Below are 24,935 nucleotides of genomic sequence, written 5' to 3'. Positions count from 1 at the left end.
CCTATCTTGCCAACTTCCTGAACGCTGTTCTCATTTGTCTCCCTTCTCTTGACAAGTGTCTGGACAGCGTACAGCAAGCTTTTTATGGTCGTGTCCAGATCAGCAGAAAAGTCGGAACAGAATGCAGATAGGTCATCTGAAAATCAAGCAAAAAAAAAAAAAAAAAAAAAACTACATTAGTCAGAGTTTCAATTTTTTTTTTGTAGAAAAAATACACTACAGTTTTGTCCAATCACCTGCGGTAGTTTGTCCATCTGAGAGATTCTGATTCTTCCAAGAGGCGAACTCAGTGATGCTTTTCATTGCTTCTTTGTGAACAAACTCGAAGCTCTGGATGACGGCTGGCAATAGGTGCTTATTGCTCGGACTTGTGGCTGGCATGAAGAGCTGTTCAATTTCGCACATCTGAGACATCACCGTTGCCAGCTGGTCAAAAGCCGAGCAACATGTCGCGAAATCCTTCCTAAAAGTAATTGAGCCATTTAGTGTGGATTTATCTTTTTATGACATTCCCAGAAGAGTGTCTTACCATGTCAGAAGTACTTTCTCGGAGTTCTTCTGTGCTATTTGATGAAGCGCGGTCTTTAAGTTCAGGATCTGCTCCAGCATTGCAGCGACACGCTGGTCCACCTGCCTCCAGGTGGGATCTCCTTTCCTCATCTGGCAAATAGGGGCCTGATGGCGAGCTACCATTGGGGATGTGCATCTCAGAGAGTCATGCCGGGAGTTGCTGTTGTCCTCCTCCTGTGGTTGAAGAGCTTCGGGACAGCACTGCATGAGCCAGGACAGCTGCTGGAGGAGGATTGAACACTGAGCAGCATGAGCCTGGCCTTTGGTGACCCAATTGGAAAGAGATGCCTGAGGTAGGAGTGTGCAGTCTTCTCTTTGAGTTTGGAGTTTGAGATCTTGGACCGTGCTTGTTAGCTTCCTAATGATAAAAGAAGAAAAACAACAAACTGCTTTTGGTGTTGACTTATTCATTTCAATATTCTCATTTTAATTACCGTATTTTCCGGACTATAAGGGGCACCGGACTATACGGCACAGCTTCAATGAATGGCCCATTTTGAAACTTTGTCCTTACATAAGGCACACCATTAATGCATCATGTCAGATTTTTAATCCAAATCAAATCATTCTCCATTTTATCTTTTGTATTTCAACTTCAGACGCAACAAATTACTTTAAAATCACAAAATAATGATCCATAGTCTTTTTGATTCATGATTCATAGTCTTCAGCGGGCCACTTATGATTGATTTCATGACACAATGCTTCGGGCCAGTTTAAATTTAGGAATTTGGTCCATATACAAGGTGCACCGGACTATAAGGCGCACTGTTGGCTTTTGAGAAAATTTTAGGTTTTTAGGTGCGCCTTATAGTCCGGAAAATACGGTATGTTGGATTGTACATTTGGTGGCAAGGCAGGCAACAAACCTCAAACGGACCCATTGCTCAGTCAGCTTGGCCAGTCGTTGCCGCTGTCTGAGGAGTAGTTTGAAGAGGTGAGATGAAAAACCTCGGCATCGCTCGATGTTTCCCAGACCCAAGTCCTACAACAGAGAGCCACACACACACAAAAGTGTTTTTCCCTTTCCCATCAGCTTTAATACAGCATACTAATGATGCCCTAAATTTGTACATTTGATGTTTTTAAACAAGATATAATTACGAGTCAGATAAAAAGACATTTCTTACTTTATTAGCATGCTGGAGCGCTGTCTTGAGAGCATTCATCCTCGCCCATGAACGATAGAAATAACGCTGACATCCATCCCACGCGGTGATCAACTCTGAAAACAACCTAAAACAAAAATAATAAAATGCAATCAAAGGATGCATAACTGCAGCGGGATCTAATTTTAGAAATGAACAAGTGAAACTCACGTGGTCTCAGTAGAATCGGCGTTCATAACATTAGCAAGAGCGGTGCTCAAATCCAGCGGCTGTATGCGGAGAGTTTCCTCTTGGTCAGCTGTCTTGTTCCATACCAAGCCTTTACGGTATGACAGACCTTATGCAACAATGAGAGAAAGTAGAGTGTGAAACTTTTGAATGGTTTGGAATTTTTATGTGAAAGTTAAAATAACCTATTTCGGCGAGTATTTTGAATAGGCCAGACAGAGCTCTCTGCTTCTGCTGAAGGATGTTCTTGGCCCGAGCTGTCTGTTTCTCTTTTTCAACTGACGTGTCAATGGTGAGTTCCTGCATTTCGTTGAGATTTCTCAGGACTTCACCTAGGAAGAAAAAACAAAAACAAAGTTCTTAATGCAGTTTTTTTGACAAATAAATGGCATATTTATCGGACAGTCTCGAAAGAACAAAATTGAAACCTGTATTCTAATTGTAATTTTTAATGGGACTCAAAACAAATTTTTTTGATCGTCTTTCAGGTTTTTCTCCACTTTAATGTAGTCATGTAGTAATAATAATAACTACACAATTTAATAAAAATAATTTGAAACTGCATCACACGTGAACCGCTCCAGTGAGAGGCATATTACCAGTGAAAATGTCCAGATCTTCAGTCAACTCCATTGCTGGGTGTTTCTTAAGATGTTGGACACATAATTTCTTCATCTTTCTGGCCAGAGCTGGTAGACATCCTTGCAGCAATTCCAAATTGACTCCCTCATCTTGACCCTCATTCTAAAAAAAAACCCAGATCATCATCAACGCGCTGAATCATTTGCGATGTTTACAAATCTAAGATGAGACCCAAACCTGCTGGTGGACATTTTTTTCTGGCAAGGCTTTCACGAGTGCCTGATGAAGTCGGTGAATAGGTGTTTCCTCTGGATGGATATCAGTATTATTAACGTTGTTTTTCTGTTCTACCAAAAAAGTAACGCAAGGGCCATTCAGAATCTGCTCAAGCTTCTTGATAAACTTGAAAAGGGTCCTAGACAGAAAAAAACACAAAGTAATGATAAATAATAACAAAAATATTTTTAAATAATAGCCAGAAAAGCGCTACAGTTTTAATTCATATCTTACCGATGTGTCTTTTCCACTGACTGCTTGATAGACCAGAAATTGACATCATTCCACTTTGAGATCTTGACAAAATCCTAAATCAAATAAAATTGAAATAGTTATTTTTTTTCATGTAACATTATACTACACAATTTTCTACATTTTATATATTACAAAAAAATATGTACCTTAAGCTCCTTCTCAATGGGTTGCCTGAGCTCTTTGATTTTGTTCTGAATGCCGTCTGAAAATTGACTGTAGTATTTGTGCAGGTTCCACAGAAGATTAGCCAAAGTAACTGTAAAATAAGGCAATATTGATGCCGTTTATTATATTCCCAACCTCAAACAGTCAAATCCTGATAAAAGGGGCTTGTGTGTGTATTATGTAAGCATTGTGTCACAAAAGACAAGTGCAATCTCACCTTGTCCAGGCTGAGTGGGGAGCAGGAGGAGGTGGCAGTGAAAGCTGAGTAACATAGTCAAGCGGGTATGGAACTCGCCTAGACTAGAACTCTCCACGAAGGCCTGAAGTGTGGACGACAACGAGGAGAGCGACAAAGCTGCCGTCTCTTCGCCTAGACAGAACAATAATGGTTTAATACATACCGTATTTTCTGGACTATAAGGCGCACCTTCAATGAATGGCCCATTTTAAAACTTTGTCCTTATATAAAGGCACACCGGACTATAAGGCACACCATTAATGCATCATGTCAGATTTTTAATCCAAATCAAATCATTCTCCATTTTATCTTTTTTATTTCAACTTTAGACGCAACAAATTACTTTAATCACAAAATAATGATCCATAGTCTTTTTGATTCATGATTCATAGTCTTCAGCGGGCCACTTATGATTGATTTCATGATACAATGCTTCAGGCCAGTTTAAATTTAGGAATTTGGTCCATATATAAAAGGCGCACCAAACTGTAAGGCGCACTGTCGGCTTTTGAGAAAATTTTAGGTTTTTAGGTGCACCTTATAGTCCGGAAAATACAGTACTTGGAAAATGGTCATTAAAAATCTAGAACACAAAATGTGACCTTTTTTTGCGGGGGGGCGTACCTGTATTAGCATTCATCATTTGATCCTCCAGATATTTTGTCAAAAGCTGGTAAATAGAGAACCAGTGCTTCGTGGATTTCTCAGTATGCCTTTCCACAGCATTGTCCAGACTGCTTGACCAACAACTGCCACAGAAGAATGCATTGATGTCTACAATTACAACTGCACAAAAAAAAAAAAAAAGATAATACTTTCAAAGTTTCGGGACTATATTGTCTTACTTTAACTCCAGTTTGTGCCACTTGATAATGAGCTGTGTTATTGGTGCTATGTTGTTCTCCAGAGAGACTGCACGGCTTGCATTATTCTCCCAATCCTGAGGAAAAAAAAAAAAAAGTAAAAAAATGAATAACCATCTAACATAATAATAATAATAGTAAATATCTAACATATGGCGATTGTTCACTGATTTGAATTGTAATCACATTTTTTTTTCTTACGTGCTTTGGTCAAATATTAAAAAAAATCTAGTCTACTCGCAAATACTTTAAAAGTCTTTTCTATATTGAGGGACATCAAACAAGTTGCATCTTACTTGTGCTTTACTCAAAAGTATCTCCAGGCCATTGAGGAACTTTGCCAGTGGACTGGACAAGCTGAACGCCATGATCCTCTCAATCACCACGATCAGCTGACCAAAAAAAAAAAAAAAAAAAAACATTGTACATTGCAGTTGTACCTGATACAAAACATCTCAGGCAAGCAGTCTTTATTTCCTAAGGTTTAATCCTGGAATATTAGAATTCTTATGTCACTCACCTGCACAAGTGCTGGATGCTCCGGCCAATCCTCAAGCCTCTGTTTTACCGCTGCCATCATTTGTTCCAGAACAGGAAGACAGAGGCGTGCCTCACTGATATTAGGGTGTTGATAAAAGTCATAAGGCTTTTCAGAGTTGAGAACCATAATATCCGATCCTGGTAAGCCTTGCACTGTGTTCTGGAGGAGAGTTGACAGCAGCAGCTCACTGCCTGTAAACTGCTGGTTTAGTTCTGCATCTGAATCACAAAAAAAAATCCCAATTTGGAATTCATATCTGTTTTTTCTTGCTCAATGTGGATTTCCAATAAGAACACTCACCAATCAGATGATAGAAGTGTGTAACCAAGGGGGCAGCTATTTGGTAAGACAAAAGCAGGGCCTTGATATAGTCACTGCTTTGTCCGTTGGGTGCTTGGTTCTGGTACCACAATGCTCGGGCATGACCTAGACATAGGCGCTGATGAATTTCAACTACTGTGTTCATTGCAGGAGTTGATAGAAAACTTCTTTCGTCAAGCCTTTTCCCGGCATCCTCCTCCTCCATGTCCGCATCTGTGGGGCCCTCCAGGCTCGGCAGAGACATGTCTGCAAAGTCCTAGATGGAAAATGATCACATCTTCAAATTCAATGCAAGGTTTTGAATCCATTTTTCTTGACAATTAAGTCTATTTTTTTTTTATCTTTCGCCCTGAACTTGAATTTGCTTAACATAACCTTAATAGTTGGAATTTGATACCTTGTCAAACTGAGGGAACAGATATCTGAAGTCCTTCTCCTCTTGCTGCTCCTCAGTCAGTCCTCCACCATGCAATTGACTGCGGCTACGATACAGACAAGCATCCTGCTCTTCTTGGTCTCTCTTCTTTTTCTCCATCTCGTCCCATTCGTTAACTAGAGCCTAAAGGGCATCATAGCAAAGACAGCACAATAACGACGACATGCAAGACAATAATTTGACCCCCCAAAAGAAAAGTAGTTCTGACCTGACAGATGTGCCTAAAGATGTTTCGTGTGTCATCACTGAAATGTCCTGTACTAAGTGTGTGGCACTGCACAAAGAGAAGAGCAGTGAGAAGCAATGTGGAGCTTGGCAGGTCCTTGTGATTAAGATCTTGTTGTGACAGTAGCTTCCTAAGACTCTGCAAAATTCCCAGACATTCTTTGGAGCAGAGGAAGTCAGCATGGGCTAGGTAAGATTGCAAACTGGGGGATAGAGAGGGAAAGGAAAGGAGGCAGGACACCAGTTTGGAAAGTGTAGGAATGTCATATTGAGAGGGAGTTATTTGGGAAGCCACCAGTTTCATGCCATATCGGAGCTGCAGGATTCCAGTCTGCATTGGCCCGACTACATCGGGGTAAAGCGGATAGTCGTCTTGGATCCTCTGGAAGAAGCACTGCTGAGAGTTCTGCCACACGATCTCCTCCTTCAGCAAACTTTGGATCGCTGACCGGGATAATGTCGAGGAACTCTGCAGAGCCCTCTGGAGGCGTGAGAGAAGTTCTTGCACTGCAGATGCTTGACCGATGCTGCAGAGGTAGTGCTGGAGGTCTTGGAATAACCTTCCGTAGTTGGGTTCCTGGGGGCGAAATGCTTGCTTCCTGGAAAGCTCGGCTACTTGCGCCTTGACCTGCTGCATACGGATCCACAGATACCTACAAATCAAAATAAGGGACATATTGCCGAGTTCAAAATGCAGTTTTTTAAGGAGCCATGTGACAACATGGCACAGGCAGAGGAGACGGCATCTTAGTTGGAACAGCTTAATCTGATTTTATTTAATTCTATTCATTTATTTGCATGTTTATTAATGATTCGGACCTGATTCGAGGATGCTGGAGGCCATCAGTGGTACTCGACTCCCCCAACTCTGCTCCAGTCATAAGCTCAGAGGACAGGCTCCGTACTTTCCACTCCGTCTCCAGAGTGGCAAACTAAAAAAAAGACAAACACTTCTATTCCAGATGTTGCCCGAAAATCACTATTAGATGGGAAAACGTTTGCTCGTACCTCCTGCTGGGCATAAGTGAGTTTGTAGGCCCTTTTAACAGCTGGGTCAAAGATGGTCTGGGGTACCCATAAATTGATATGGACCAACCCCATGTTGACCCAGAACACACCAGCGGAGGCCACAGAGTTCCCGCCTTCAATTTTGTTTTCAACATATTGCTTTACGCAGGCAATACAGGCATCCAGTACTCCATCAGGGAGCAATTTAGGTTGAATGAAATTGCGGAGAATTCTCTGGATCTCCTCAGCATCAATCAGTGGGTTGGATGTCTCAACCAGGTTCTCGCAGCTATCCAGATAAACCTTGTGCATGTTGGGAGGCAACAGATGTGCCATGCTCTGTAACTGTCGACGTAGGATGACACCCTGGAGCCTCAAATCTGTGTATCTTAAGACATATGATGTGATCAGAGAAGTGTACTTTGGCAGTATTATATATAATATTGCCTACCTTAAATCTGCCATTGCTGCAAAGGACATATTGTCCCACAAGATGGCAGTCAAGTCCCGGAGCTGCTGAGTCTGTTCCTTCCACTCGCCTAGGGTCACATGTGAGATGAAGAGAGCAGTCCCTGATGATTCCCATTGACTTCCAGTCACACTGCACTTGAGCACGCCCAGTGCGCAATGTGACCACACGGCTTTATTTAATAAAGCTGGTCCCTATAAAAAAAAACAATATCATACAATGTGTTGTCTTGAGACACTATTAGTGTCAAAATATATGTTAAGAGCCAATACCATATTTTTTGCTTCATAATGTGGCTCTGAATGTGGATTTTTGCTCGGATTGAGTGGATCCCATTTCAGCCAACGGTCGGGATCGGATGTTGCGGTGTTTTTCCACAGAGCAGCCAAAGCTTCAGATAGTAGCGCACACCACACAAACTGTAGTTCCTCTGCTGGCTGCTGGGTATATTAATCATCACCCGAAGATTAATTCATCAAAGTGTGTTTTAGTGTATTACCGTATTTTCCGCACTATATGGCGCACCTAAAAAACACCAATTTTCAGAAAAGCCGACAGTGCGTCTTATAATCCGGTGCGCCTTATATATGGACCAATATTGAGCTACTACGGCAGGCGTGTCCAAATATATGGACTTATATATGGACAAAGTTTTAAAATGGGCCATTCATTGAAGGTGCGCCTTATAATCTGGTGCACCTTATATATGGACAAAGTTTTAAAATGGGCCCTTCACTGAAGGTGAGTCTTATAATCCGGCGTGCCTTATAGTGCGGAAAATACGGTAAAAAAGTAAACAAACAAAAAAAAGGATTACACTTGCCTTTTCACTCCTGAGCAGAAACCACAGTGGCTGAAGTTGAATGACACTCATTGGTGTGGACTGGAGGCAATAACGGAGATGTTTGGAGACTTCTAGGCGCAAGCTGTCCAGTGCTTCCTGGTCACTGTAAATTAATTCGACCCCAAAAAAAAAAAAATCACTCTCATAGTTTTATTTTGTTATGTTATTGAGTTAAGTTTTACCCATGTGACGATAGCTGTAAGAAATCTGTACTGAGCCTCAGCTGATTGAGTACAGCCACTTCCTCCGTCAAGGGCCACAATTGACTCCTGAGGCGAAGGTGTTGTAATTCTTGTTGAGAAAGCGAGATTTCTCCTGCGGGTTCATCCTCTTCAGACATGCTGCGGGTCTCCAAGACCCCACAGGAAGTCATCTGCTGCTGCTGGTGCGCCACACTTGACACCAATCTCTCCAATATTTCTTATGGGAAAATACATCAAAATGTGGTTATTATTTTATTCACTCAAATACTGTACGAGACTGGATGAAATCTCACCAGATTTTTGTGTATCCAGCTCATTGTTTGCCAGCAGAACGAGTCCCCAGGCTTCAAGCAAGCTTTCTTTAATGTCCACATGGAGTCCAGCCACCTGAAGACAGACTAGGTCTTGCTTCCAATTTCTGAAGGGCTGATCAAAAGTGAGCTCTTTCACTTCCAGGGCTTTACTCCAAACTCTGAGCTGTGATGCACACTTCGCAACAGTCTCCATCTAGAGAACATAATGATTGTGGATTTTCAAATCTGTATCAAATAGAGTTAGAAATGAATTTATGACTTGAGGATTTCAAACCTTGAACGGCAGAGATTTTCCGAGTGTTCTCTGGATGCCTTTTAGAGCTGTAGCCACAGACACTGGAGTGGACAGAAGAGTCTCAATGGTTCCTGCAACTGCCTTTAGCCCTTGGTAGCATCTGGGGGGGAAAAATTAAGAATAATTAGGAATGAGCGAGTATCAATATTGGGTTACTGTGCATTGAGGCTTGATTTAAATAATAATAAAAAACAATAATAGTAGTGATAATAATTCCTAGAAAAATAAGAGGGACATTGCAGCAGTCGCAGCTTGGGTATAAATAATTAAAAAAATTAAATTTGATTTTGAAAAGCTTACTCTGATGTGACGTCAGCATCTCCCAGCAGGAGCAGTGGCAGAGAGAAAATGAGGTGCTTTTGGACCCACTGCCAGTGAAGGGACATCACTGCGATCCCTTGAGTATCTGCTGGCAATATGTTGCAAACGTTCCAGAAACGGTCGAGCCACTGGAGGAGCTGTAGGATCTAAACACAAAATGACATAAAAAGTTGCATGAGAAATAAATATATCCATAAATCAAATCTAATTTTTTTTTCGGTGCTTGTAGTTTTTTGTATTAATAGTAGCAGCACTAATTTAACCTCAAGCATGACGGGATCTGAGATGTAAGTCTGTCCACTGTGCATAGCTTGCAGCGTGAAGGAATCCCACAGACGAAAAAAGCTGTGCAGGTGTATGAGCACTGGATGAGGAAGGTGACCAATGTCCACCGTCCCTGTATTGGCAGAATAACCAAAGTATATTTTTAGATTCCTACAAAACGTACAAGGCAGTCAGGAGGATTTTAGGTATAAAGAATGTATCGACTTAAATTCCCTGCGCGGACCTTTGGAGAAGGCTGTGGCAATTCTCAGGGCGCAGTTTTGATCTGACACTTTGGCAGCACACTCGCAAATGACTGCTCTCTCTTCTCTGTCCATCAGCAGGGTGAGCCTGTAAATAAAAAAAATATATATATTTTTGGGGGGGTTAAAAATAGGTTTAACTTTTAGAAATTGTATGTGCATTTCATAAAAAAAAAAAATCAACTCAGATATTTTGAGTAAAATATTTCAAATTGATATGACCAGCATGTAATTCAGACATGAAATGTTTAACTTTTCAAATTTAAGATAATTACTTTTAATAATTAATTTTAAGTGACAATTTTTTACATTCTACATGCATTATCTGCCCCATTTTGTGAACTACATGACAAATTTAATATGCATTAAATAATAATGCTTTACTGACCTATTAGCAACAGCATTCAGCTCCTCCAGAAATTCCAAATATCTTTTCTCATCCTCAAAGTTACACTTGTTGGCTAAAATGTCCAAGTACTGCTTGTTCCAGCGCATGTCCACCAGAATTCTGTCCTCATCTGGGGAGACATAACAATGGCGGACAAGTAATTATCCTGGAATTATTTTTAAAAATAATCAAAGAAAAGTACATTTCCAAAAACGTCAATGTCCCACACACAATTTAATAAAAGGTTTACCAATAATTTGCGGCTGCAGCAGCTCAGCAAGAGATTTGCCCTGGGCAGTGAGTTGGCAACTGAAAACAGCCTTTAGAGCTCGCTTTCCTGCTTCCACTTGAATCAAAGCCAGATCTACAAAAAAAAAGAGAAAATCATGTTTTAGATTTGATTTGAGTCATTTGTTGCAAGATGATCGCAAATTAAAAAATATTCAGTTATTGACTAGCACAAGAATGTGTTGGAGCTACAATTTTTATACTGTGATTTTTGCAATCATTATGTTGTGTTTAGTAGCTCACGTAGAATAACAAACCAGGGGCGTGCGTGTAGCTCTTTCCAATATGCGACAGCCAGCAACTCCGCATGACCCAGTCTCCATGAGAAGCATGCTCTGTGACAAGTCGAACTGCTGTTGGTATCATCTGCAGCACATGTCCTTGCTCCAGATTGTCCCTTCTCTCGAAAAAGACCAGCCCTTCATTCAAGCCACTGCTCTGAAGTACTCTCTGGAGATCAATCAAACTTAGCGGGCGATTCCTTTAAAGACAAGACAGCAGAACTTTAATGTAGCATTAAACACTCGCACAGCGATTGGACATGACCTTGCACCCCTCATGAGTAGATAAAGATGTTGGGATTCATGATCCTTACCGTTTACCCTGTAAACTGAGCGTGTTGAGGCAAAATGACAACACCTGCCCATCTCGGAGGACGGTTGAGAAACAGGAGTCCTCTGTGGAGAGCAACGCAGAAGGGAAGCTGTCAGGCCAGACTCCGGCACAAAGTAACCCAGTGTCCCAGTTTTTGGTGTCCAAAATAGCCAGCTGCTGCTCAATCAGTTGCTGGGCGAGCTGTAAAAAAAATATAACGTGACATTGAGTCATGCGTGAAAGCTCCGACGTGGACTTGACATGTGCTTCCAATATTAATATTTAATCGTTCAATTCGTGATACCTTTTGTCTGACAGAGGTACTTTGACAAAGGGAGTAAACCTCTTGACAGGCATGCCGCAGTGCACTGGCTAAATCCACACCTCTCTGTAGCTGGCAGAACAACAAGGTGGCAGCATGGAGCATTGACGCCACCGACGAAGCAGGGGATTCTTTAAAAACGAAAGCCGTACTTCATTTTGTGGACCACCAAAGTATCATAAATTTGTGTTACTGATGCTTACCCCAGATGGCAGTTTTGATGCTTTTGTGTATTTTAATTAGAAAATCACACACGCAATCGCCGGTTGCTCCCGCAGTGTGAAGCAATGTTTTCAAATCCAGTGAGTCCCAGGAAATTCCGTCATCATCCCCAGGGATGTAAATTTCTACACCTCGGTTTCTCATGGCCCTGGAAAGTTCTCCGTGTATAGGGTCCATTGTCAGGAATAATCTGTTTCGTTGAAACAATAGCATTTTAAATAACATTATTCACAAGATCGACTTCAAAACTTGAATACTACCTGAAGTTAGGGTGAGGTGTAATTAATGGGATCTTTCCATCTATGACCCCACGCTCATTAATGCTGAGAGCTCCACCAGGTTCCAAGAGGGCATTGAGGCGATCTAGGACAGAGGCACTGAACACGTGTTCAAAATGATTAATGGCAGGACAAGAGATCTTCAGTCCAAGCAACTCCAGGAGGGGGGTAAAACTATGACTTACCTGCAGAAGTTAGCATTGTCCATGAGCAACCAGTCACCTGCTTGCAAGGCTTGGATTAGCGTTCCATCTAACCACTCAAATCCTCCATTGGTCCAGCCATTCTCCAACTGTGACATGTGCTCCTTCATTAACAGGAAGTCCAGTTTCAGCTTTGACATGTCTGGAGGGTTAAAGCAAAAGTGTCATGCATGAGCAGTACACAATAGCACATTGTGGATGCTTGACAGCATCATTACCTGTGAACACTTTGAGCTTTGTGTTCAATTTTTGCAAGAGCCGGATGATGACCTCGAGTTTGTTTAGAGCCTCAGAGGTTAATGTCCTTATAGAGCTTTCCAGTTTCTCTTCCCTCATCCAGTGGTTAAAGAGGCCCCATGTCTGCAGCAGAAACTCGGTGTCTTGAAGGCAGACATCCAGCGACATCAAGCCTCGCCTTGCTACCAAGGCAACCAAGTAGGACACACTTTCAAGGACTTGTTGCCATGGACGGATGATATCCACCTAAAAAAACAAAAAAAAACAGTCATCATTGACAATAAAAAAAAAATGGTGAGCTGCATCTTGAATCCACAAACCTGTTCAAAGCCTCCCAGCAATTCTGTCGTGTCCATAGCACTGTTCATGGGCATGACCCTGAGGTAGTTTCCGGTCAAGAGTGCAAGTAGTCTCACCAGGCTGGTCTTTCCACTGCCCGTTGGCCCAACCAGTATGCTCATCCAGTTCATCTCAACACATTTCATAAGGGACTCAAGTGGCTGCAAGGCTTGATGTGTGATGGAGAGTGGCGGATCTAAGTTCACAGGGGCCCCGCCACTTCGCTGGAGGACAGAGAAGCCCACCTAACAGGGACAAATGAAATTAATGTTTGCACGTTGTTAAGAGTTATCATTTGGATCTACCTGCAAGCTGAGTGGGGTAATATGGAATTGTCGAGAACCAGTGTAAGGTTCGAAGTCTTCCCCAAACACTTTCCTGAACACTGCCAGAACCTGTGCAGTGCAAGAAGACACCCAACAATTTAACACGAGTGAGAATTATGAATAAAAAATAAATAAATCGATCAAAATAACAATGAGAGGAAAATAACCTGTGCCTTGTCTGCCTCTGTTCTCATCTTGTCCGCGTATACCAAAGCCACATGTTGGCCAGGGTTGAAAAATCCTGTCGACTGGTCGGCCAGCATTAGCTGACACCAGCGAAATATGTCCCGTAGGTTGAACTCCCAAGGGCTTCCTTTTTGACCCCAGTGTCGTTCAACAGTCACCTCCTGGAAAAGCTATTGAGGCACAAAGTATAATAGCGTAAAGTAATGTAAATATAAATGTATGGTATGTTATTGTATGATAAAAATAACCTACGCTGTCACTGAATTCCACCATTTTAGAAATGATTTCTTTATCAATGGCTGGAAAGATTGAATTTCCAATGAACTCCATGTCTTTGCTTGTAAGCTGGTCAACATACACCTAGAAAGAAAAAAAAGGTTATTATTTTAAGTTATTTATTATTACGTTAGATAGAACATTGCAAACAAAAAGCAAGTAACATTTTTTTTTTTTTTTACCTGTGTGAATCTGTTAAGGAAGGATTTGGGAAGCCCTTTACGGCCACCACCTTGTGTGTATGGATTCTGACAACCAAAGATTTTCGTCCTCTCCTGTTGAACTTGGAAGGTCATGCCTAGCTCAGGAATGTAGATTTCTGATCTGTGATCAAAGCAGGCATTCAGTCCTTCCAACACTGTCTGCGATGCTAGATTCAGCTGTTAGCAAAAAGGCAAAAGACAATTTCATTGACAAGTGCACAAAAAAAAATGAAATCAAGGAATTATTTCAAGTGTTTACCTCATCGAGGAGAACCCAATTCCCTGCCTTCAAAGCAGCCAGAAGTGGCCCATCGCGCCATGCAAACTCTCCCCCCTTCCCTCCCTCTACAGGTAGATCAGTCCCAAACAAATCGGTGATATCCTAACAAACAAATGTACATTTTCAATACCGGAACATTTCACATTTCAGAGTATAATAACACAGGTACTTTATAATATACAGTTATATGAACAAATACTTAACTGTTTGCTCTGACAAGTTGATTCGAACCAGATGGTTCCCTGAGGCTTTTGCTAGTGCGGATACAAGACTAGTCTTCCCCACACCGGGTGATCCCTCCAACAAAACAGGTCTCGGAAGTTTTAACGCCCGCAAAAGCCTCTGGACATTCATTGCAGTAGTGCCTGCTGCAATGGTGTAGTCGGATAGGTTATTGCTCTCAGCCAGAGGACCTGAAGAGGAAAAAAAAATGTCAATAAGTGAAATAGAAACAAAATTGTATTATGAAATACTATTGCCTCTCGCCTGAAATATATATAAACAAACAAAATTATACAGCTGAGAATCATTTCCATTTAAACTCTACCTAAGGGAATGTAGAAGGGATTGATGCCAAAGAAGTCTTTGCCCCAGTGAGGTTCTCGCAGAAGGCTGTTGTCGTAGATTCGTAGTGTATCGAGTGTCTCCTGATCCATTTTTTTGATTTCGCTCAGGCGCTTGTGCAAGAAGCCCAAGCACATCTTGCGTGCCATGATAGCGTTGTTGGAACTGGATACTGTGGTTCCTTCAAAAGCAAATGAGAAAAAAAAAATCCTATCAAGCAAAACCCTGAGTAGGAAGGAGTAAGATTTTAATTTGCTCACCTGAACCAATGCCATCAATATAAACAAGACATGCAGCATGGATGAGAGCTTGAACAGTGTCTTGTTTGAGGTTCCACTCTGCATCTCCTTCCTCGTCATCTCGTTTACACACAACGTTGAGGTAGTTGACCCATGAAAGAATGTCTCTGACACTGATGATACAATGTTGGCCGAAATCCTGGAGGCTCAACCACTTTATGAAATCCAGGATCACGTCTGCGATATCACCCCCTATTTGGGACAATTTAAAAAGAAAGAAAAAAACTTACACACATGCAAAAAGATTGGATCTTCTCGAGTGTGAAAGAAGCTCATGCATTCAAGGTATCTTACCATTTAGTGATAACCCAGTATATAGATTGTGTTGGATGATCTGATGAAGCTCAGTCCGGTCATTGCTTTGTGTACACCAGATCTCTGTGAATCGGTTCCTGAGGGCAGGAGAAAGCTGTCCAAGTAGAAAGTGTAGGTCAAGTCATTTAAAAAAAAAAAAAAAAAACTAATATTATAAAAGCATGCACACCAACAGTATTGCAGTTTCTACCTCTTTTTTTCCAAAGTCTCCCCCAGGGTTCATCGTGGCAACCAAACGGAAACCTTCAGCAGCTCTGATCAGCTCCACATCGCTGTCATCTCCACTGCCTTTCTCCGCCAGGACGAGTGACTTCTCGATCTCTAAAACACTGACAATAGAAATAAACATGGTTGGGACTGCCCTTAATGGATTTTGGACAGAGGTAAAACGTAATGCTCCCTATGTACCTGTTGAGTCTCTCAAGAACAGAATCATCTGCCAAGGAGATCTCATCCATTAGGAACACACCACCTTCTTTCATGGCCAAAACCAAGGGTCCATCGTGCCACTCAAAGAGCTTGCATTCATCACCATCCGCCTGTAACCATAAACAGATTGTCGGTTTTTAAGCCATTAATTTTATGTACCGTAATTTCTGGATTATAACCCCACCTCCCAATATAAATCGCACCAGCAAAAATTAGGGGAAACATTTTTCTTCATAAATGAATTGTGAATCAGCACCTGAAGGGAATGTCGGACAGGTCGCAATCCTCCCAGAAAGTCAGATGTTTCAATGTGTAGGTGGCAGTTGACACAGAAAAGCTTCTTCCTAGTCATAGCAGCATACAACTGGCAGATTGTAGTCTTGCCACATCTGAGAAAGTTGTGGGGTTGTGTGAGTGTGTGGGAGCAAGTGGGGATAGAAAGGACACTTGTTTAAAAAAACAAAAACAAAAATCAGCAGATTGCAACACCTTACCCAGTGTCGCCAACAAGCAGCACAGATTCGCCAAATCGTAGCGCTCGTCCAACTAGCACAGCTAGCCTCCTCATGCTGCGTGTCCATACAACATGGTGAAACTCCTCTGGTACTCCAGCAATGCTATCAACAAAAGCATCTGTCAACCAGATGGACAGGAATGAGAATATGATCTGAAGTGGCACCATCGATGCCTTCCACCCGCATCGATATATTAACAGGTATTATATTTATGGCCATTACTATTATCATTGCATTTATTTGGTTTACTCACTAAACTGGTTGGAGACCTGTTTCTGAGAGAACAGGTTTTCTGGGTTCACAGTCCTCTTAAAATTTTTCTCCAGGATGGACAGGATGGTGGCCTCCTCCTCCGGCTTTCGAACGCGTCCCGCCAGCAACATATACCCTAGGGAAAAAAAAAAGGGGGTTTAAATTAACATAGATTAAGACTACATTTCTGACAAGTCTTACCATCATCAGCCAAATGTTGAAGCCAGTCTTGAGAGCCTTCATTCTGCTCTTCCAGCCTGTAACGATCTGCCCATCGAAACAGATCCCTGAGGGTAATGAAGCCATGTTTGCCTGCAAAGACAGAAGAGCCTCTGCGCAATGACTGCAGCCAGAGAGCATGAACATGTAGGTCAGATATCCTCATAATAATTGCTATTCCATCATTTCCACTTTTCAGCCCACTAAAGCTTCTTCGTGGAGCAGCCTGTCACTAAAGCTGCTCCTCTTATCATATTAGATAAGCTACTCAAATTTGAACCCAGCCTTAAAATAGACATACCTGCAGATCTGTCATGACTTTGACTAGTTTGGTGCAGTATGATGGAGGCATGCTGCACCGTTGATGGAGGATAATTTCCAGCTCTGTGGTAGGTAGCTCATCAAAATGCAGCTCCACAAAGCGGTTCCTGAACGCTCTGGAGAGAACCTGTAGGTTAACGAGAGGCGCATGTTAACAGGTTTCTACATTTTTTCTTTTTCAACAATGGAATGCACCCAAATGGAATACCTTTCGACCCCCATAGAGACCAGGAGGATTCTGTGTGGCAAACAGCATGAATCTCGGGTGAGCTTTGATGACTTCCTGTGTCTCCACCACGAAAAGCTCCCTGTTGTCATCCAGCAGCCTGTTGAGGGCCTCGAGAACATCAGTGGGGGCCAGGTTCAATTCGTCGAGGATGATCCAGTAACCTTTCCTCATGGCATCAATGAGAACGCCTGCAAGAGATCCAAACATTCTTTTGTGCATTTTCACTAAATGTTATAAAATTAGAAATATTTGGGTCTAAACTCTTACCCTCTGTGAACACCAATTTGCCCTTGTCATTTGAAGAGTAGCATCCAATGTATTCCTGGATGTCTGTGTGCTCGTGGTTGTTGATTCGGACACAATGGTTCCCAGTCGCTGTAGCCAGCCAGCGGATTAGACTTGTCTTCCCCACAGATGTTTCCCCCTGGATCAGCACCGGGTGAGATCTGTGACGGGAGTGACATTGTCATTTTGGAATCAGGTTGTAACAAATAGATGCACTGCACGTACCCTGAAGATACCACTCGAGCGAGGTCCCGTAGGTTGAGTTTGACTGAAGGTGTGAGAATGTAGTTGGGATCTAAAGTTGGTTCTAAATCACCCTGAGACACCCAGAAGCCTTCAACTGCCACACATGGTTTGCCTGAGGGAGCCAAAATTGGCTGAAAGAAATAGAAAGAGAATTAATGTGGATAAAAATGCACAAAAAAAATCTGTAAATGCATAAAAAATCATAGACAGTCATTTTTAACAAAACAGTGATTGCATCCCATGACAGTGAAGATATATAACCTTCTGAAAATTCTTACTTGTTTGAGACACTTGGTGTTTCCTTTCAGAATGTGCTGACAAACCAGTTTCTGGACCACGGGATGGGACGTCCTGTCTAACTGGGTTAGAAAGCTGAGGCAGAAACCCTGGAAACATAAAGTGGAAGATTTTTACCACATACATACAAAAAATTAAAAAAAAAAAACACAAAATGAAGCTAGTGTTTTATTTACACGAATACATTCATCTTCTTACCTCATAAAGTGAGCGTTGCACAGTACCGCATGTGTTTGCTGCAACAAACTTTAGCGCCCTGCAAAGTGTGCGCAGGCTGTAGTGGGGTCTTTGACCCGTCCCATCCACAAGGTGTTTGGTGGCTTCCTCTCGTACTGCCACGTAAAAACTGCACATACAAAAAGTATCAAAGTCATGTATTTTTTCCATTTCTCCAAATGTGCATCATAGAAAAAAATCATTTGTAATATTGCTTCAACCTTATGATTCCATCAATTAAACTCCTGCGAGGATTCAGGTTTTTGAGGTAGACTGAAACCAAGATTCGAAGGTCTCCCTCATTATCCAGCTCTTCGACATACAGTTCTGTAAACCTGCACAAAGGACACGTTACCATACATAGATAGTAATTTCGTATTATTGTCTGGGTTTTTTTTGTTCATTATATGTCTGCACCACCTTACCTGTTCCTCAGGCCAAGAGGCAGGTTTCTTTTCCCCACATCAGTAGCCGGGTTCATGCAGGCGAATAGTCTGAAGTCTGGGTGTCGAACGAGGGGAGCTGGAGCAAAACCGGTCAAACAAATCAAATAAAATGTTACTCACTTTATAGTGAAATTAAGACAGCCATTAAAAAAGGTTCAGGAACCACCATTTGAAGAAAGGCTTGCAAAGTATTTCCCAAACAAACATTCCAGCCTTGTAGAGTACACAGGTGAAAAAGAACAAATTACCTAAATCTCCACGGTCCAGCAGAACTAGGGATCCAGCACTGCTCTCAAGAAGTCCGCTCAGACACTCTAGGGTCTCTGCTGCTGCTAGATTGATCTCATCTAGTAGAATCCAGTCGCCCTTCTTCACAGCCTTGGCTAATGTTCCCTATAAAAAAAAAAAAAAAAAATTAAAGTTTGAAACTGCTCCAACCCAAGAATGCATTTAAATGACAATTTTATATTGAGATATTTATATTTTAAATTGAGAATTTAATTGAAGTAAGAATGGTTAAATTGTCATGGTTTGAAGGTCTTTACCTCCACAAAAGCAAAAATCATGGTTGTCTCACAGGCTCGAATCTGCTGCTGCGTTTGACTGAGTTTTGTTGCCATGAATTCCCACTTCTCCTTCAGTAAGGCAGCTATACATAACAGAGAAGAAAAAAAGAAGTCAATTAGACAGGACAACAAGTATTATTATTATAAATAACTTTTTACCACTTGGGTTTCCTTGCAACTTTTTGTTGCGGAATGATTTGCAGACATGATCCATGAGTTTGAGTAGGTCGTTCCAGCGTTTTTCCCTGAAGCATGTCTGCACGTGACCTAGAAAAGCTAGGTTTTGCTTCCTGGAGTAAGTCTGAGAAAACAAGTCTTCAAAGGCCTCCCGCAAAGGGAGTAAGATCTGCCTGTGGTCTACTGGCTTGTACCTAAATTAAGACACATAATGAAGAATTCAGTTGCATGACCACTTGTCACTCATGAAAGATTAATGGGGGGAGCTTGAAGGAGGGGGGGGGGGTGGAACCCATTTTGGGCATAATTGCCAAAACGCTGAATTACATTTGATACAAAAATGGCAACTTTTGTGGTAGTAATGTGTGGTAATTACCCGCCAAGGAGGTCGGCAGTATCGCTCTGCTGGTTCATGTTCACAACCATCAACTTATGTCCTGGAAGAAAAGTCGCTTTAATAAAACAGATTAAACACTTGGCTATTCTGCTGGTCTCGTGTCCATTTGGGAATCCAGTTGATCACCTGTGATTTTGGCCAGGTGTTGTACGGTGGTGGTTTTCCCAGTCCCAGTCTCTCCCACCAACAGTACAGGCTCTTGTTTAGCAATACAAACGGTCAGTCGCTCCAGTAGAACAGCAGCTGGCCGAGTTGCAGCAAAGGTTTGGTGATCACTGCATAAATAAATAAATAAATAAATGAATGAATGAATGAATGAATGAGGGATAAAAATCAAATTTATGTGTATTTCCATGGTGTTAATTGTCCAAGAAAAATAATAAAGTCATCAAAGACAAAATGTTAATTTTTTTTGCTGGAGAATATTGCAAAATTTCAAACTTTAAAATATATGCGTAGAAAGAGGTGGTCAAATAAGTTGGTTGGTGTGTTAAATGTCCCACTTACATACTCAGCTGGGCTGTTTTAGTCTGCTTTCGTATTAGGGTCACTCTACCAACAGAGGCCTCATGCTCAGTCAATGAGATGGCAGGTTGATACATCTGGCAGAAGTGCTGCGCCTAGGACCAAGATAAAAATGTGTTTCCGTCAATGACAACGTTGGATGTAATATTTAACAGAAATACCTTTTCTTTGGAGATATTGAGCTTGCTTCCAATTATTTCCGCCATGCATAGTTGGTTTTCAGGGTGAGACATCATGGCGGTGAAGCAATCGAGAGCCTGGTTGAAGAAAAAAAATAAAATAAAATAAAAGATATTACTTTCATATACGAAAGCTAAATCATAAATTGAAGCTAAATTTGAACCAAATTGAACTTTTAGTCTGTTTTTCTATTTACCGTATTTTCCGGACTATAAGGCGCATTGGATTATAAGGCACACCTTCAATGAATGGCCCATTTTAAAACTCTATACTTATATAAGGCGCACCATGAATGCATCATGTCAGATTTTTAATCCAAATCAAATCATTCTCCATTTTCTTTTTTATTTCACCTTCAGACGCAACAAATTACTTTATAATCACAGAATAATGATCCATAGTCTTTTTGATTCATAGTCCTCAGCGGGCCACTCATGATTGATTTCATGACACAATGCTTCGGGCTAATTTAAATTTAGGAATTTGGTCCATATATAAAGGTGCACCGGACTATAAGGTGCACTGTAGGCATTTGAGAAAATTTTTGGTTTTTAGGTGCACCTTATAGTCCGGAAAATACGGTATGTTCCATTTAAAATATGTTTGGGAAAGTGACCTTAACAGTCTGTGAACAATGATTCAAAATTGTAACACAAATCCCTTGCCTCTTGAAACACATGATGGGCGGACGTTGAAGAAGTGTTGTTAAAATTAACACTGATCCTCTCACACCATTTCAGCAAATCTCTAGGGAATGATGAAGACACAATAAAATAAAATACAAATATAGCATGATACATCATTAATAATAAGCTGATCCACACCTTAAGGACAGCGCTCGACCTTCCAGCTGAGTGGAACTCTCCTCAGACTTGTATTCTTTGTTTTCATTGGGGCTTTGGGGGCATGACGAGTCCAAATGGATTTCCCCAGTGAGGTCGCAGTAGATATCCAACAGACGATCTGCCACAATTGTCAGCGTTGGGTACTTGCTAATAACCAACTAAAAACACAAAACAGATGAAATTTTCTTCTGATTTGTCAGATGCAATTCCATTTTTTGTCACTTCGGATAATCAGGGTTTTAATCCTCCATTTTGAAATTTACCATCTTCAATTCTTTCCGTGTCATGTGACCAATCTCCAGCTTGGTCCAGTACTTATCCAGTAAAGCTGCATTGGAGTTTGGTGGTTTGTGCCAGCTGCCACCACTGTAATTCAATCTGGAAAATAGAAAATCCATGACAACTTCTACTTGTAGTGTATACAATAATTGTTGACAATTTATTTGCTACTACTTGTGTAAATTCCAAACAACATTTTTGCAGCAGGATGTGTTGGCACCGAAGCAATACCTTCTTGTTGCAAAGAACTGAAATCCAGGCGCGATTTCAATGCTATCTTCCCGTCCTGGTATCGTTAATGTTTTGTTTTCCATTAATGGAAGAAGCACGGAAATCTAAGAAAAAAAGAGCCCTGAATGTCATGAATTTTGGAATCTTAAAGTGACAACAGATTGAATTGGTCAAAAAATGTCAAAATAAGAAAAGAACAAAAAATATATTAGAATTTTTTTTTTAAACATTTTTAATATTCCAAATCCTCGATTTTAACCTCTGACATTTACAAGATAGTGTATTAGGCTTGTGATATTAAAAGTGGTTCCAAGATTTTGAACTTACCACATCTAGTGGGGCATGATCTATGTCTTCCAACAAAATCCAGAGTCCTTTCGAGACAGCCTGTGTCAGGGTTCCCGGTTGCCATATGAACTTTCCTGGTATGTCACTGCAACGGTACATCCCAAGCAGTAGCTGGAAAACACACAAAAATTAGAGACTTCAGTAGCCTATTGTTGAAGTAGACATATTGATCGCTGTTTTTGGACATTTTAAGCAATGATGTCCAATGTGGAAATTGTGATGGCTTCCTTCCGTGATGTGTGTGAGGTGTGTTTTCAATGTTTGAGCAATTCTTCCCATTCAAATTTTTAATCATATTTACATTTCCAATGATCTTACCTTACTGTCAGTTTGATCCCCAAGTTGGACCTTTAGAATCTCTGTCGCATTTGTGTGACCAGTAACAGCAGCCATAAACTCTACCAGAGCAGTTTTACCACATCCGATAGGTCCCTCAATGAGCACAGGCTTCCGTGAAGCCACAGCCAATGCTAATCTTTTCAGATTCAGGCAGGTTGAGTCCACCAGCACCATATCCCTTGTATGTACCTGCAAACAGCATTTTAACACACTACCAACAGAAAATATTACCTTATGTGACAAGTAAAAGGTTCTTACCTGGCCAGCCGGTTTTGGAGCTTTCCGAGGCAGCACAATGCCACAAATTGCCACGACGTTCTGAGATAAGTCCTCGGATATCAACTGGCCTTGGGGAGACTTGTTCTCCTTGTGCCATAAGGTTGATGGTTGATTGGCTAACACGAGGGCTTTTTCTACTGTTGTCTGCCGAGTTTCTTCAAAAGCGCTGAAGAAAAAAAAAAAACAGTTACAGTACATCTTTTAAAAGACATTTTGTTAGATAAATTAAAAAAGGAAACTAAACGAGACCAAAACATACCTTATTTTCATCTGCAGAATCTCATCACTTGTCAGAACCTTCCTCAAAAAGATGTTTTTCTGATTATCAGTCATATGAGTCACAAGCGCTAAACAATGAGCAGTGTACCTGTTCAAGAGAATAAGTGTCACTCGACTGGCACCACTTGTAGCTACAAATGGTAAAAAGAGGTCAACAGTACTTACCCTCGAACGAGAACATCGCTCATGAGCAACTGGGAAACACATGGACTCCAGTCCCAGAGCTTTTCAAACTTGGTACAATCACTCTTGAGGTAACGAAGGGTTGCTGCCATGAGGTCGCGCAGTTTCATTCGCCTCGGACCATACTGAACAGTCGATGCCTCTTCACTGGTAAAGAAGAGTCTCTGAAAAACTGGAGGGGCATCACTGAAGTACCTTGCAGCAAACCTTTTAGTGATAAGCAGAAAACAGTTTCATTATGTTTATCCTCATTTATTCCTTTGTTTATCCAAATTGCACATTTTGTCAATATCGTGCAGCCCTAATTTAAATTTAATGTATTAAACAAAAATACATTAAAATTATTTGTATTGAAGTTAACTTGTGTGATGTTCATATTGTTGTAACTCAGCCAGCGTTTGTGGGTTTGGTGGACCCGTTGCATTTTGTGGCTTTTAATGCCTCACAATCAAACACTTTTATGTTAAAATACTGAACAGATGTTTACCTTATCCCAATTACAAGCAGTATAAACAATATATATGGTTAAAAAATGAGCCAAAGTCAGTGAGTCTCAGTTTGAAAAATTAATTCATCATTTTTCTTTTAATAAAAAATTAAACGGGTCCCACAGACCCGAACACCACACAAGGGTTAAGGAGGGCGGTTATCCCTCCAAAATCTAAACTTTGACTCAAAGATGATCAGTTGGGTGGGTGGAATTGTGTTGTGAAAAATAATGTGGACTTACGCCTGAGCATCAGGGCTAATGCAAAGAAGTTTGCTGAGGGCCACACACAGGCGTTCGTGGAGATCGTGGTTGATCCTGCCATTTGATTTAACCCTCTCTGCATTTCGCTCCAGCAAATCCAGAACAAGGGGTCGTAGGTGTCTAGCTATTAACAATGTATAATCCTTTTCCAGCAGCAGCTGAGCCAGACACTCCAGGATGTTATGTCTATCATGCTGACTCCATACCTGAAGTAAAAGCAAGTAATAAAAAATAAAAAAGTGACTTTGTAAAGCTATATTTGCTCAAGTGACCACACAACACACACACATAGACACAACACACATTAAGCACAATACACGCCAGCAATGTTATTATTTATGGCATGTTATGAATCTACCACACAATCAAACAAACCTGCTTGGAAAGAAATCGGCCAAGTTGACTGTGACTTTCGTCGATATGGCTACATATCGTAGCCAGCGTTGATGGGCTCAGTTCTAAATCACCCATCGTATCATTGATCGTCTCAAGAAAGAGTGTAGGGGGGAAAAAAAACCTCCGGCCACACTAACTAAAAATGTTTCCAAGAAATTGGCTCATCAAAACTCCGCGTACTTAAGTTACACATCTAGCACACATGATAAAATGCTGTCCACATGTGAGAAAACTAGTACTTCCGGGTCGAGTGATACTACTTCCAATTTGAGACAAATGACAGCATGTCCAAATACCCGCTTTGCACTCTCGGGTTCTCGATGAAGTGCATGCATACTTAGTTGAAGTACACACCCACCGAAGACCAATTTTTGGCCGCATGCCCACAAATTCCAACGTACACAAAAAATTATATTTGAGTGATTTATTTCTTAAGCTCTATGTTGTGTTTCCTTGTTCTGAGTTCCTAAATAAATACTTCAAAAAGCAATAAGAAGAACGTCGCCATGGAAACGAAGGCAACTTTCAAGGCTACAGTCTTGGGTCACGTGATGTTCCGGTCTTCCGAGGTCGCATCCTACGAATTTGGACACAG

The 24,935-nt window shown here is 41.2% G+C and overlaps 1 protein-coding gene across 5 annotated transcripts in view; it reads right to left on the bottom strand.

Annotated features, from left to right (window-relative positions):
• The window catches only part of mdn1 (midasin AAA ATPase 1), a 30,344-nt gene extending 5,746 nt beyond the window's left edge, over window positions 1-24,598 (bottom strand). For 2 of the 5 annotated variants that reach the window (XM_088361336.1, XM_088361338.1), the window contains exons 1-80: window positions 24,320-24,598; window positions 23,924-24,150; window positions 23,176-23,400; window positions 22,991-23,098; window positions 22,432-22,897; window positions 22,093-22,224; window positions 21,766-21,869; window positions 21,519-21,633; window positions 21,235-21,413; window positions 21,076-21,157; window positions 20,392-20,487; window positions 20,213-20,325; window positions 19,832-19,980; window positions 19,685-19,745; window positions 19,291-19,502; window positions 19,111-19,214; window positions 18,814-18,958; window positions 18,545-18,641; window positions 18,341-18,454; window positions 18,102-18,249; window positions 17,885-17,992; window positions 17,586-17,737; window positions 17,343-17,521; window positions 17,055-17,263; window positions 16,827-16,973; window positions 16,508-16,649; window positions 16,308-16,442; window positions 16,034-16,172; window positions 15,796-15,928; window positions 15,519-15,649; window positions 15,301-15,439; window positions 15,090-15,204; window positions 14,757-14,987; window positions 14,480-14,677; window positions 14,137-14,345; window positions 13,912-14,034; window positions 13,632-13,829; window positions 13,426-13,533; window positions 13,155-13,343; window positions 12,967-13,056; window positions 12,643-12,906; window positions 12,304-12,568; window positions 12,068-12,227; window positions 11,865-11,981; window positions 11,586-11,794; window positions 11,365-11,513; window positions 11,062-11,261; window positions 10,724-10,947; window positions 10,429-10,542; window positions 10,179-10,308; window positions 9,772-9,878; window positions 9,527-9,660; window positions 9,243-9,409; window positions 8,922-9,042; window positions 8,627-8,840; window positions 8,313-8,550; window positions 8,110-8,233; window positions 7,559-7,726; window positions 7,269-7,480; window positions 6,818-7,205; window positions 6,629-6,741; window positions 5,793-6,462; window positions 5,546-5,707; window positions 5,128-5,404; window positions 4,807-5,045; window positions 4,583-4,678; window positions 4,269-4,363; window positions 4,048-4,172; window positions 3,403-3,555; window positions 3,167-3,276; window positions 3,000-3,073; window positions 2,727-2,904; window positions 2,507-2,651; window positions 2,093-2,239; window positions 1,890-2,016; window positions 1,701-1,806; window positions 1,440-1,555; window positions 530-928; window positions 237-463; window positions 2-136 (exon numbers count right to left, since the gene is read on the bottom strand). In XM_088361336.1, coding sequence (XP_088217462.1) covers window positions 2-136; window positions 237-463; window positions 530-928; window positions 1,440-1,555; window positions 1,701-1,806; window positions 1,890-2,016; window positions 2,093-2,239; window positions 2,507-2,651; window positions 2,727-2,904; window positions 3,000-3,073; window positions 3,167-3,276; window positions 3,403-3,555; window positions 4,048-4,172; window positions 4,269-4,363; window positions 4,583-4,678; window positions 4,807-5,045; window positions 5,128-5,404; window positions 5,546-5,707; window positions 5,793-6,462; window positions 6,629-6,741; window positions 6,818-7,205; window positions 7,269-7,480; window positions 7,559-7,726; window positions 8,110-8,233; window positions 8,313-8,550; window positions 8,627-8,840; window positions 8,922-9,042; window positions 9,243-9,409; window positions 9,527-9,660; window positions 9,772-9,878; window positions 10,179-10,308; window positions 10,429-10,542; window positions 10,724-10,947; window positions 11,062-11,261; window positions 11,365-11,513; window positions 11,586-11,794; window positions 11,865-11,981; window positions 12,068-12,227; window positions 12,304-12,568; window positions 12,643-12,906; window positions 12,967-13,056; window positions 13,155-13,343; window positions 13,426-13,533; window positions 13,632-13,829; window positions 13,912-14,034; window positions 14,137-14,345; window positions 14,480-14,677; window positions 14,757-14,987; window positions 15,090-15,204; window positions 15,301-15,439; window positions 15,519-15,649; window positions 15,796-15,928; window positions 16,034-16,172; window positions 16,308-16,442; window positions 16,508-16,649; window positions 16,827-16,973; window positions 17,055-17,263; window positions 17,343-17,521; window positions 17,586-17,737; window positions 17,885-17,992; window positions 18,102-18,249; window positions 18,341-18,454; window positions 18,545-18,641; window positions 18,814-18,958; window positions 19,111-19,214; window positions 19,291-19,502; window positions 19,685-19,745; window positions 19,832-19,980; window positions 20,213-20,325; window positions 20,392-20,487; window positions 21,076-21,157; window positions 21,235-21,413; window positions 21,519-21,633; window positions 21,766-21,869; window positions 22,093-22,224; window positions 22,432-22,897; window positions 22,991-23,098; window positions 23,176-23,400; window positions 23,924-24,150; window positions 24,320-24,415 — 13,447 coding nt within the window. In that variant the 5' untranslated portion in view covers window positions 24,416-24,598. Of the gene's footprint in view, window position 1; window positions 137-236; window positions 464-529; window positions 929-1,439; window positions 1,556-1,700; window positions 1,807-1,889; window positions 2,017-2,092; window positions 2,240-2,506; window positions 2,652-2,726; window positions 2,905-2,999; window positions 3,074-3,166; window positions 3,277-3,402; window positions 3,556-4,047; window positions 4,173-4,268; window positions 4,364-4,582; window positions 4,679-4,806; window positions 5,046-5,127; window positions 5,405-5,545; window positions 5,708-5,792; window positions 6,463-6,628; window positions 6,742-6,817; window positions 7,206-7,268; window positions 7,481-7,558; window positions 7,727-8,105; window positions 8,234-8,312; window positions 8,551-8,626; window positions 8,841-8,921; window positions 9,043-9,242; window positions 9,410-9,526; window positions 9,661-9,771; window positions 9,879-10,178; window positions 10,309-10,428; window positions 10,543-10,723; window positions 10,948-11,061; window positions 11,262-11,364; window positions 11,514-11,585; window positions 11,795-11,864; window positions 11,982-12,067; window positions 12,228-12,303; window positions 12,569-12,642; window positions 12,907-12,966; window positions 13,057-13,154; window positions 13,344-13,425; window positions 13,534-13,631; window positions 13,830-13,911; window positions 14,035-14,136; window positions 14,346-14,479; window positions 14,678-14,756; window positions 14,988-15,089; window positions 15,205-15,300; window positions 15,440-15,518; window positions 15,650-15,795; window positions 15,929-16,033; window positions 16,173-16,307; window positions 16,443-16,507; window positions 16,650-16,826; window positions 16,974-17,054; window positions 17,264-17,342; window positions 17,522-17,585; window positions 17,738-17,884; window positions 17,993-18,101; window positions 18,250-18,340; window positions 18,455-18,544; window positions 18,642-18,813; window positions 18,959-19,110; window positions 19,215-19,290; window positions 19,503-19,684; window positions 19,746-19,831; window positions 19,981-20,212; window positions 20,326-20,391; window positions 20,488-21,075; window positions 21,158-21,234; window positions 21,414-21,518; window positions 21,634-21,765; window positions 21,870-22,092; window positions 22,225-22,431; window positions 22,898-22,990; window positions 23,099-23,175; window positions 23,401-23,923; window positions 24,151-24,319 lie in introns of all 5 variants that reach the window. The other 3 variants (XM_088361339.1, XM_088361340.1, XM_088361337.1) reach the window with 3 other exon arrangements.
• Between the last annotated feature and the right edge of the window lie 337 nt (window positions 24,599-24,935).

Source organism: Syngnathus floridae, chromosome 19, assembly GCF_059516105.1.
Source record: "Syngnathus floridae isolate MCC-2025c chromosome 19, RoL_Sflo_1.0, whole genome shotgun sequence".
Classification (NCBI taxonomy): domain Eukaryota; kingdom Metazoa; phylum Chordata; class Actinopteri; order Syngnathiformes; family Syngnathidae; genus Syngnathus; species Syngnathus floridae.
Note: the sequence above shows the minus strand (reverse complement) of the source record. Positions and strands in the feature narration are given on the sequence as shown.